At 48.6% G+C, this 12,356-nt stretch overlaps 1 protein-coding gene across 4 annotated transcripts in view; it reads right to left on the bottom strand.

Moving 5' to 3' along the window:
• The window catches only part of LOC108934395 (latent-transforming growth factor beta-binding protein 3-like), a 55,410-nt gene extending 50,968 nt beyond the window's left edge, over positions 1–4,442 (bottom strand). For all 4 annotated transcript variants that reach the window (XM_029251127.1, XM_029251130.1, XM_029251129.1 and 1 more), the window contains exon 1: positions 3,789–4,442. In XM_029251127.1, the coding sequence (XP_029106960.1) occupies positions 3,789–4,029 (241 nt within the window). In that variant the 5' untranslated portion in view covers positions 4,030–4,442. The remainder of the gene's footprint in view (positions 1–3,788) is intronic.
• Positions 4,443–12,356: the final 7,914 nt, after the last annotated feature.

Genomic DNA, 12,356 nt, shown 5'->3' with positions numbered 1-12,356 from the left:
ATTTACCCATTTATACAGCGGGGTAACTTACTGGAGCAATTTAGGGTAAATACCTTGCTCAAGGCTACTACAGCCAGAGGTGAGATCTGAACCTGCAACCTTCAGGGCCTAAGGCAGCAGTCCTAACCGCTACATTACAAGCTGTCCCCTGACCCGGTAACCCCAAGGCTCTCGACTCTAAGCCCATCCCCAACATTTGCTGCAGGACCTTTGAACGAGAAACCTCCTGAGTTGCCATGGCAACAATAAGGTGCTGTATAAATGGGGGGAAAAAGCCGAACCCATCCTGCAGAAATGAGCAAATGTGACGACACTAGGTATAAGCAGGGAAATGCACAGTATGGTACTGCTTCCTCATGCGCTTCTCTCTCATTTTGCTAAGATTAATTCAGTAACAGCACATACTTATACATTCATAAAGAGAGGAAATTAAAGCGTCAGCAGCCTCAGAAAAACCATTCAAAACTGTATCCGGGCATCAGGCATAGCCCACAGCCCAAGTGTCGAATTCAAGTCTATTCTGGCCTTGTGCACAGTTTTATTTACTTCTTTTTACTGATAAATGATCTTTTTTAAAAAAAATTAAAAAACGATGGAATATCAGAAGAGTGCAACTGTTTTACAGTGTATTCAGGACATTCTGTGTCACATTCCGGGGGAAACCTGAGTATTAATAGTAAATATCATTAAATGCTAATTAACCAATTATGAGAGGGGGCGTGGTGGCGCAGTGGGTTGGACCGGGTCCTGCTCTCCTGTAGGTCTAGGGTTCGAGTCCCACTTGGGGTGCCTTGTGATGGACTGGTGTCCCGTCCTGGGTGTGTCCCCTCCCCCTCTGGCCTTATGCCCTCAGTTGCCAGGTTAGGCTCTGGTTCCCCTTGACCCTGTATGGGACAAGTGGTTCAGATGGTGCGTGCGTGCGTGCGTGTGACCAATTATGCCAAGCAAACAGATGGTTATAAAAACAAGCACATACACATCCTGATAGGAGCTGAGCCTCGTACCCTTGGATGGCGCTCCCACGGCCCGCAGACCGGGACTGCTGGAATACGCGTGGTGCCCAGCACCGTTCGTGGGGCGGACCGGATTGCCGGATGCTCTGAACTGTGACGGCAGTGGCATTAAGCAGATTCTGAGAAGAACCTGTACTGGTTTGTCTTTCTACGGCACGCTGCGACCGAACGGCGAAACTCCACGCGCTCTCCAGCTCACCGCCGTCCCCTCCCTGCACGCGTGCGGACGGGCGCGCATACGCACGTGCGTGGCGTGCAACGCATGCCAAGCGCTGACACCGGCGTACGCCGCGGTCTGCTGGACAGGGGCACACAAATGGACCGTAGCCTAGTAAAGTACAATGTTCAGCAGAGTAAAAAAAAAAAAAAAAAGACACAGGGGACACCCTCAGCGGAACGTGATTTACAGCCTTCTTGGATGCAAGGCTGACACAGGGAGGGTCCAACAAGTTAAGAATTTTTAGTAATAGTTCAACAGCTGCATTTGATTTCAGTAGCTTTTAGGGAATAAAGGACTTATAGTAGGCCAGTAAATGTATTATTGTAACTCAAGCTTATTAGCTCAGTATCAAATATAATATAAGCTTGGTACAAAATGTACATTAGGGCTGATATTGCCTTTTTTTTTTTTAATCGAGACTGCAGCAGTACATCATTTTATAATATGTAACAACGGTAGTGTTCGAACTGCTGCGGTATTACTATAATAATCTGAAGGGAATTAATCATTTTGCTCGTATGAAGGCTTTAAAAAAAAAAAAAAATCTGGAGCTACGGCGAAGGCCCCGAGCGCGCGGTGCCGTGGCTCAAATCTCAGCGAGAGCTGAGCGCATAATTCCACAAATGTGGCTTTCACGGCGAAGGAATTAGCTTCCTCATTTATTTTTGATCGCCACGGTTTATTTTTATCCCCGGCCCGCGTCCTGAGCCAAACTTTAGTCGGCCTAACCTGACGAGGGGACCGGGGAAAAGAAAAACTGAAATAATTTCAGGCCCCGGCGTAACGCGACGGGCTGAAAAGAGGGAAAAGCCCTAATCGGAAGTAACGTGCAGCCGAGGCTACGATTATAAATGCCTCTGAAACGAAATGCACGGTGCTTATTCTCCGCTCTGGTCTTCATCACTTCAAGGAGATGGGCCTTGCCAGATCAAACAGCGATTAGAGCATTTTTTCGGCGCTGATAAAAAGCAGGGCAACAGGGCTCGTTTTGTTTTCCTTGCCAGAGCCCGACCTGTCGGAGCACGGCGCTGCAAAAGAAGGGGCAACCAGAAGCGCCAAGCGCAGGGCGCAGACTGCGTGGCACCGCGCCTCGCCGCCGCCGACGCTGGGTGCAAAGAACGAGCACGGGCTCGCTGCCCGGGAGATCTCCGGAAAGCGTTGTTATTCACTCATTATCGTAACAGTGCAGCCACATTACTTTTGCATTTTTTCATTTAGCTGATGCTGTTCTCCAAAGTGACTTACAGTGTTAAGTTCCAATTATTTATCCATTTATACAGCTGGGTAATTTTATTGGAGCAATTTAGGGTAAGTACCTTGCTCAAGGGTATTACAGCCGGAGGCGGGGCTCAAACCCGCAACCTTCGGATCCGAAAGCTGCAACTCGACCCACTACGGTATTAGCTGTCAATTACTTACTTAGTTGCTACGTTTCCATAGTTACAAGTTTAAATAGCTGCAGTCATAACATAAGCGAAGGCGCTTTTAATGACACATCCACAATGACAGATTCTTTGGCTTCGCCGTACGAGGGCACAGGTTGGCTTCCCAGCGCATGATGGCATTTTAAAGTCACAACCGGAAACGCGCTTTGGCTTTCGTGGGGCGCAAGGTCAAAGTTTTGTGACCGTGCCTCAAAAGTACGGCCGGGGAGCAAGGGGTCGAACCGAATGTGACCGCTGCTGCAGTAACAAGGGGTCAGCTACTGCGGTGGACTGATGGGGGTTTTACAGATCTGGGACACAGACCCAACCCAAACCCTAGGATCGGCAAGTCTGATCATCACCCGTGCAAAAAAAAAAAAAAAAAAAAAAAAAAAAGTGTCCCCGTGTCTTTCCGGGAGTTACCCCCCATTAAGTAAACATAGTAAGGCACTCAAGTTAGGTATCAAGCCTTTAGCTTAATAAGGGCAAATTATCTGTTTTGTTTCAGCCCTTGGCTTTGATCTCTTAATTAGTCCCATCTGGAGTCTTTCATCTATTAGTCTTAACAAGACACTGTGTGTGTTCAGTGTGTTAGTATGATATTTCTTCCAGTTGACACAAACTGTATTTTTGGAGAGGGGGTGCGGTGGTGCAGCGGTGCAGCGGGTTTGGCCTCTGCCTGTTCTCTGGTGGGTCGGGGTTCGAGTCCCGCGTGGGGTACCTTGTGATGGACTGGCGTCCCGTCCTGGGTGTGTCCCCTTCCCCCTCCCCCTCCAGCCTGTGAATGGTTTTATCATACTCCCACAATGGGAGAAATGCACCGGACCGCAAGGGCAGTTAAAGCAGTAACTTCATGCAAAGCAACTGAGTGGCGCCTAGTTCGCGAACACGAGCCACGAAGGGGGTTTGAACCCGTTCGCTTCGGAAAACAGCTGGAGGGAAACGGCGCGCGATCGGCGCGCGGGGTCAATCCACCGACGGTCACGAAGGGCACCGCGGTGCGAAGGCGGAAGCGGGCGCGGTTCACCGTCGCTTCCAACGCGTATAATATTATTCAATACGATCGCGCGGCAGCGCAGCTGCGTGTCCCGATCGCGGCGGCGGGCACTCGCTCGGCTCGCGCTCACTCACCCACGCGGAAGCCCGGTCCCGTGAGCGTGTCCGCCGACTGGCCGTTCACACCGATGAGCGTCGTGTTGTTGCCCTGCTCGCACGTGTCCTGGCACTGGCCCCTCGCGCACGTCCGCTTGCAGATGAGGGGGGCGATGACCACCTTGAAGCGCTCGCGGGCGGGCGCGCGCTCAGCGCCCGGAGCCGCTCCGTGGACGGCGAGCCCCAGCACGAGCAGAGCGCAGATCACGAGCCGAGGCATGCTGGCATCGTCGCGGGCTCGCGCGACCTTCCCGTCCACGGACACGGAGACGGACACGGCGCCACGCTGGGAAGCGAGACGGGAAGAAGAAGAAGACGGAGCTCGGGACGGGCGGCTAAAGTTCGCCGCGCGCCCACATCGCCTGAGAGCAGAGCCGCGTGGCGCCGCGGAAACTGCGAGAACGTGCGTGGCGCGGGAAAAAAATAAAATTAAAGCTGGAGATGATGATGATGATGATGATGATGATGATGAGTCTAGCAGCGCATGGCTCTGAGTCTGAGTGCTTGGGCCGCTCTCCTGGCTCCGCGCTGCTGCCTGGATGGAGAGTGACTGAGTATGAATGTGTGTGTGCGTGCGTGCGTGTGTGTGGAGGTGATGGGAGGAGAAAGAGTGTGAGCAGGCAGCCCTCCTCCGACCGAGGACCTGGAGCCGCGCCGCGCCTCGCCGCGCAGCACAGAGTGGCTCCCTGTGTGACACAGCGTTTCGCCCCTTAACCGCCCATCATCGCCCCCTGTGCTTCAGTATTCAATCAGTGCACTGCACTGGCACCACATATTTATTTTCATACGCCTCTACCATATGATGCACATTATTATTCTCTTACAAATATACGCTGTATATTATTACATTTTAGTATTTAAATTAGACAATACATTTAAAATAGAAAACATAACAATAATTTCTTTTTCTCGACCCCTCACTTCCACTGTCCACTTAAGGGTCAGGGTCGCGGAGGTTCGGAGCCTATCACAGAGCACAAAGCGCTAGACTAGGGTACACCATGCACGCGACGCCAATCTCTGCTTTTTTACTATATAGATATGTCAGAAAAGTACATAATATCGCTTTGACTCCTGCGGCAGTGACCAATAGAACAGCTGTCAGTGTCACTTCGGACAAACCGGACAGCAGTCCATCGCTGTATGCGTGCGCCTGTGTGTCTCTCTCTTTGTCCCGCTCTCTGTCCTGCTCTCCCACCTCTCTTATTGTCCCCCTCTCTGTCCCTCTCCTGTCTCCGTCTGTCTGTCTCCGTCTCTCGTTCTCCCTCCATCTCACTTTCTTTGTCCCTCCGTCTGTCCGTGTGTCTCTCTCACCTTGTATGGGGTTAAATCAAAGGTCACAGGTCAGCACCCAGAGACTCAGTTCCGGCCTTTTTTCCTCAAAAATGATTAATCGGTGCAAAATTTGCTATGATCAAAAACCAACTGGAAATAAGCACTTCTGCATCATTTCTGTTATTATGAGGGCAGCTATTTATAACACAATCAGTGTTCAGCAACACTCATGAGACAGTAGAAGTGGCACTTGATTGAATATATGTACTTTTATTTTTGGTTCAAATACTGCAACTTACTTTTAGTAAGAAACTGAAGTTTCACGTCATTGTGAGCTGATAAGGAGACGGTCCGTCTAAAGATTCAAAAGTTTATTGTCATGTGTACAGTAAACAGTTTGTTACACCATACAATGAGATCCTTACTCTGTGAATCCTCTCAGCAGCCTATGACATAAATTATAAGGACGTTAAGGAAAGAAAAACACAAGGTGTAAATCACAGATTTACAAAAATTACTATTAGTGCAAAGTCACAAATTACAGAAATTGCTAAGATTACTATTAGTGCAAAAATCCAAGAAATGAGGTTATATGTGTATATAAAGTGTGCGGTGCGCAATGTAAACATGGAAGTCGTACATGTGCAAATTCCTGCAGAGGTAGATTGGGTCTATTCGCAGTCGAGGGGGGTGTGTGTTTGTGTACGCAAGGTATGCGGAGGTAGTCTGTGGTCTCTGATGATATTGACGTGGGTGTGTATGTGTGTGTAGGAAGGATGGGTTAGTTGACACCTCTCAGGCTCAGAAGGTAATCTGTGTCTGTCGTTATGGGTGGAGAGGCAGTGGATGGGTGTCCTTCACAAGCCTCATGGCCTGTGGGTAAAAACTGTTTTTCAGTCTTGAGGTTCTGGCTCTAACACTCCTGTAGCGTCTGCCTGATGGTAGGAGTGTGAAAAGGCTGTGCTGGGGATGACTGTTGTCCTTGATGATGCTGGTGGCTCTCTGATGGTTCTGGCCTGGTACAGGCTCTCCAGTGATGGTTCGAGGGGCTTTCGCCACTCGCTGTAGCGCCTCACGGTCCTGTATTGCGCAGCCTCCAAACCACACCGTGCTAGAGCCGGTGAGGACGCTCTCGATTGCACACCTATAGAAGCTTCCGAGGATTCGGCTTGGCGCGCCAGATTTCCTCAGCCTTCTCAAGAAATGCAGACGCTGACGTTTCGTCAGAGAAATTCCTGCTCCAGTTTGGCAGAAGAGCACATAACATTTACTCGTTTTAGAGGCTTTTCTCTCAAGTCACAAACCATGATCCTTAACTAGTATTTAGCTCATACCTCAATCCAAGGTGACTTACTGTGTAAGTTACAGTGTAACAGTGTACCAGTTCCCACAATCTTTCATTCACCTGTACAGAACAAAGTAACACACACACACACACACACACACACACACACACACACACACACAAGGGCAAGTTGGAGCCACCAGTACACATGAAACACAGGTCTTTGAACTGACCAGAAAATGCAAACTCCACACAGACTGAGCAGGAATTGAACCCACGTCCAGTTGTACAGCCCGGGAGCGGTGGGGTACGAACGCAACCCGCTGCACCATCATGCGCAATAAGACAATGCGCTCGTGTACTCAGTTACATGCTGCCGGTAATTTCTATTAGTACTGATGTTACCCGTCTCCATCATGTGTTCCATCACGGGGTTGTTATTATTACATCACTAATTAAGGGATAAACTGTTTAATGCACATTACACAGAGTTCTCTGCTGTTCTGAACTATGTTAAAAATAAGATTTTTCTTTCAGTTGCTTCGTTTACAGTTTACTAAGCTATTTCAGCTCCTTGAAAATACTGTGGTGCAGCTTCCTTAAGAAATGTGGGCAAAGTGAAGCGTCGCCTTCAAGACGGATCTTCTCCGGAATATAAGAGAACGTTATTTTGTTTCGGCCGATTCAGCGATTTCTACGGCAGCCCCCCGCGGTCCATCGGCGAGGAGCGCGGCGCGGGTCGGCGCTATGATCCCGGGCGAGGCCGCGCTGCGCCGCACCGCCGGCCTGGAGGAGAAGAGGCAGCAGCGCAGGGATTGAGTCACTTCCTCTCCGAAAGTGCGAATGTTTGTTTTCAGTCGCTAAGGAAATGACTGCATTGCTCTGGAGAGAGTTCACAGGCAGCTCTCACATTTCCCTGCCTTCTTCCTCCAGCGACCTCGACGTCCACGGCCAAGACACACACACTCGTGCGTGCGCACACACCGCCCGCAGGCTCGCGCTCCTCCGCTCCAAACTGTAAACACCACGCATGCACGCACACACACGCGCGCGCACACACACACACACACACGCAACTCAAAGGCCTACAGTGTTATTCGAAGCTGAGGAAGAACGCGGAATCCAGATAGTGGCTCGACTATCAATGGACGACTTTGTCTTTGTGGGTGAACGTCCGGTACCCGGGGGCACCCCGATAGGACTTAGGCCGGGCTTCGGGAAAAAATTTGCGCGATGAAGATATTATGTGGGTCCGAAGGTGCTCATGCACGTAGAAAAACAGGGAGGAGTGTGTTACACTGTAAATTGCACATTTAATGAAATAAATGAGTGTTTACGGTGATAAACTAGGTCTCTCCAGGTGTCTTTCAGGAATTCGGGTCTTCGGATCCAAAAGCAGAACCCATCATCGTACTTTCACGTAGAGTACATTCAGTAACTATGGCCATTATTTCCACCTAACCCTGTCCCACACATTCTAGGAGTGTGCCCCACTTCAAAACATCAATTTCAGCATCTCAGGTTTTGTTTTTCCCTAAACAGTGCTTTACTCTTCCTCATGTGTCCCCATAAGACGACTAAGGGCAATAACTGTTACATGTGTAAGTAAATTTTTCTATTTTTACATTCATTTTAATAGGACAGTGAATAGGACTCCTTCCGTATAATTCAGCCTCATTGTCATTTTCTAGCAACTGATTTTCTGTTTTCAACCGAATTCATGCTCTCATGGCGCATGCTTTTTATACCGAAATGCTACAAATGTTTACATTTAGATACTTCATAGAAGTGGGGTGCGGTGGTGCAGCGGGTTTGGCCGGGTCCTGCTCTCCAGTGGGTCTGGGGTTCGAGTCCTGCTTGGGGTGCCTTGTGATGGACTGGTGTCCCGTCCTGGGTGCGTCCCCTCCCCCTCCAGCCTTAAGCCCTGTGTTGCCGGGTTAGGTTCCAGCTTGCCGCGACTCCGCTTGGGACAAACGGTTTCAAACAGTGTGTGTTTGTTGCATTTTTTTCAACCCATCTTACAGTAACAAAATGTAATTATGTGATTAACTTATTACGACGTCACATTCGACACTCTGAACGACAAAGTAATCGCCACCACGATGGTAAAAAAGCGCACGGCCACAGTCACAACAGCAATGCGACAGACTCTTGTTTTTTTCCCCCCTCCCACAATTCCGTGCAGGACCGCATCATACCAAAGCAGAAAAGACCTCAGACTGACATCGTCACGCGGAGCGTTGACCGAGTGTGACGTGCGTCACGGCGTCTAGGGGCTGAGAGTGTCTGTCTGTGGCCGGCTGTAGGTTTTCCGCAATCCCGCGGGAACCTCTTTCCGCCGTATATCGGCGAGGGCTGAGGGCTCCTCCAGACTGCCGGTGAGTCACCGGGCAACCGGGGAGTCCCAGCTCGGCCGCCGTGGGTGGGACGCCGGGCGCACCGCACCGCGGTGGTGTGACTCGCTTGACAGCTCACACCATCCCAAATGCTAGACCTCGACCTAGAGGCGCTAAGGAGGGAACAGCAGCAGCAGCAGCAGCGGCAGCGGTGTCTGCGGTAACTCCCGGCCGTACCTGTGCCAGGTAAACACAAACACTGTGACAGTGCTGTTCCACCGCAGTACAAATTATGGGCTTGTTGGGCGCTGTCTAATATTAAAACTGACCAGAGATTTGGTATGAGACACAAAGCCTGCAAACGGGACTGAACGTATCCTGCTTTAGTGTCAGCGTGTCAAAGTTCACGGCATTAATTTGGGCAGAAGCTGTAAAGCAACGTTATCACTATTAGTTGTTTGGATGTACCGTATTGGTTCATGCAATGGACTGGTGTCCCGTCCAGGGTGTAACCGCTCCCGGCCTTGTACCCAGTGATTCCACAATAGGCTCAGGATCACTGCGACCCTGTCCAGGACAAGTGGTTGTTGAAACACATTGTAACCTCTTTTTTTTTTTAAATTACACAAAATGATACACATTTATCAATTTTCAATAACCCCTTGTCCCGCTCGGGAGCCTATTCCAAATGCATTGGGTACAAGGCTGGTGAGGGTAACACCTTGGACAGGACACCAGTCCATTACAAGGCACCCCCCCCAAGGGCAACTTAGCGTCACCAATTCACCTGAACTGCATGTCTTTGGAAACCCACACAGACAGAGTGAGGATCGAACCCACGTTCTCCCACACCACCCAGGGACCACGAGACGGCAGCGCTGCTTGCTGCGTCACTCTGCCGCCTCCTGTAAACATCCATGCAGTTGTTTTAAAGTGGTGGCAGTACAGTGGGTAGCTCCTGGGTTGTGGGTTCGGATGTGGATTCAAATCAAACTCAGCCTTTGTGGGATTGTCATGTTCTCCCCATGTCCCTGTGTGTTTTCTCCCAAGGTCCAAAGATGTGTATCGTGTGAATTGTAACTCTAAATGGCCCATAGTGTCTGTGTGTGAGACCGCACTGCCATGGTCTGGTGTCCCATCCAGGTTGTTGCCCCTCTAGATTAGGCTCCAGACCACCACTACTGGCTGCGCCACTGAGCTACCCTTAGGTGAAATAAGGTAATTAGAAAATATATTCCACTATATCCACTTCCCCCCTCAGCCCACATTTTCCCACAGAGGCAGAGTGTGTCACGGAGCTTCCTGCGAGATCCTTTTTTGCCTCGGGGTGTGTCTGCAGATTTGCGGGTACCCTGGTAGGGTACGAGGTTATGGGGGGGACCATCCAGCAACTTGCATCACCAAACCAACAAACCAGGCTGGCTTCCCAACCCACTTTTTCCAGAATATCACTATTGTTTTCTTATTTCTTTCTTAGTTGAGGTTTGCTCGTTTCGTCTGGAGGGAGGCACAGCGGCACAGCAGGTAGTGCTGCTGCCTCGCTTCTCCTGGGCCGTGGGTTCGGGTGTGGATTTGACTCCATGTCACTCTGTGGGAGGTTGAGTGTTTTCTCCAGGTGCTCGGGAGTCCTCCCACAACCCAAAAGTTGTTTCAGGTGAACTGGTAAATCAAAACTGTCCGCAGTGCGCGAACGTGCGAGTGACTGCGTGTGAGCAGCTACGCCCCGGTGCATCTTAACTAGTCGGAGTCCTAACTGTGCTTCCAGGATAGGCTCCAGACCACCGCACCCCCAACTTGGACAAGCGGTTAACGAAAGGGAGTGTTTCGTCTGGTACGACAAGTGAAATTTTGAAGTTATGAAATTAGTTTTAATGTAAAAATTTCATTAAACACAGAGATAATGTAAATGTGTCCACCATTTGTGCAGCTTCTGAATTCCGAGTGCTCTGCCATCCAAAAAACACCTTATATATGACAAATAAAACGTTGCAGATTGGGGCTTCGGTACTGTAATGTGTGTCACTTAACAAGAGTCCAGGTGACAATTAGTCACCAGTTGGGAGTAAAGTAGTTTTAAAACAAGAACCAAACGTGCGGCAATGAAAGATACATTTTCAGTTCAATTCAATTTATTTTTATAGAGTGCTCTTCTCACGCAGTGACGCAGAGCGCTTGAACGCAGGCATAGGGCGAAGGAACAAATACATCAGACAAGGAAACAAAGAAGACAGTTGACTACAGACTAGCATAATACATTATCAATGTTTTTATAAAGTTATAAGTATGCCTATTGGCCACATAGGAAAGGAACAAAAAAACTCCCAACTGAAAGTCGAGGGAAAAAAAAAAAACCTCTGGGGGTCTAAGTACCAGTGGCTGCCCCCCACCCCTCCTGGCATTCTACATTAAATAAGACTTCTAAGTCAGTTTACAGGTAATCATAGCATTGTTGCTGTATGATAGCTTGATTTCCCAGTTCAGCAAGGTACACCTGACACTTTTCTCCAGAGCAACTTACAATTATTTACCCATTTACACAGCTGGGTAATTTTACTATAGCAATTTAGGGTAAATACCTTACTCAAGGGTACAATAGCCAGAGGTGGGAATTGAATCTACAACCTTTAAGGCCAAAAGTAGTAGCCCTAACCACTGTACTACCAGCTATCCCAAGTCTTTTGAATACTAAAGGAAAAAACCCCAATAAGTATATGACCATGAGCAGTATTTATATTTCAAAACTATCTATACAAAATAAATAAATCACACCAATCTTAGGTGTCATCACAACTAAAGTCAACAGACTGCAGACAGACCCACCATGCACCACTAGCCCTTGGATTTTCTTTGACCCCCCCCAATAAAAGCTGTACTTGCACTCAGCTTTTATTTAGTATTTTGGAAACCAGTGATTCTAAGACAACAGATGTGAATGCAACGTCTGTACTTTATGTCAGGAAATTGTCAGAAATTACCGAAAATCTTGCGAGCATCAGTCAACGTCCCTTAAGACAGGTGTTGTTGACGGCCGTTTACTGCCTACAAGCTCATTAACATCTCCCCACTTTGCAGCTTCATACTTGAATAATGTTGGCAGGTGGGGGTACACCTTGCATATGTTGCTGTGTGCTGCAGCTGAACTCTTCACCACTGTATCTGTTAATTGCATACATGAGAGTCAAACTTCAGCTCAAACAAACCGATGTTTTGTATGAATTAATTCTTGCTAGATACTGATTGGATATTCGCAATAAAAATATTTTCATTCAGCAAAACAAACTAATGGCCTGTTAATGTTATCAACAACAAGCTACTTACGGTACCCACTGATGAGCTGTTTACTAATGATCACTTATATTCAAGAAAGAGGTATTGCTTGAATAACAAATTCAGACGTATGCGGTAATGTTGAACCCTGCTGTTAAAGTGTTTGGAAGAACATACAGTATTTTCAATCCTCCAAGACATTCAATTAACTGAACCAGGAATCACTGAAGCTGTTATCTGTGACAGATCGCAGGCTATACAGGGCCCTTCCAGGTCCATCCTTGAATACCCTGTTCTAGGATAGTGAGCCATCAATACCTTCCTTATGGAGCCTGACCATCACATCAGCCTACAGCTTTGTCATCTTTATACTTGACACTATAA

The sequence above is a fragment of the Scleropages formosus genome, chromosome 4 (genome assembly GCF_900964775.1).
Source record: "Scleropages formosus chromosome 4, fSclFor1.1, whole genome shotgun sequence".
NCBI lineage: Eukaryota > Metazoa > Chordata > Actinopteri > Osteoglossiformes > Osteoglossidae > Scleropages > Scleropages formosus.
Note: the sequence above shows the minus strand (reverse complement) of the source record. Positions and strands in the feature narration are given on the sequence as shown.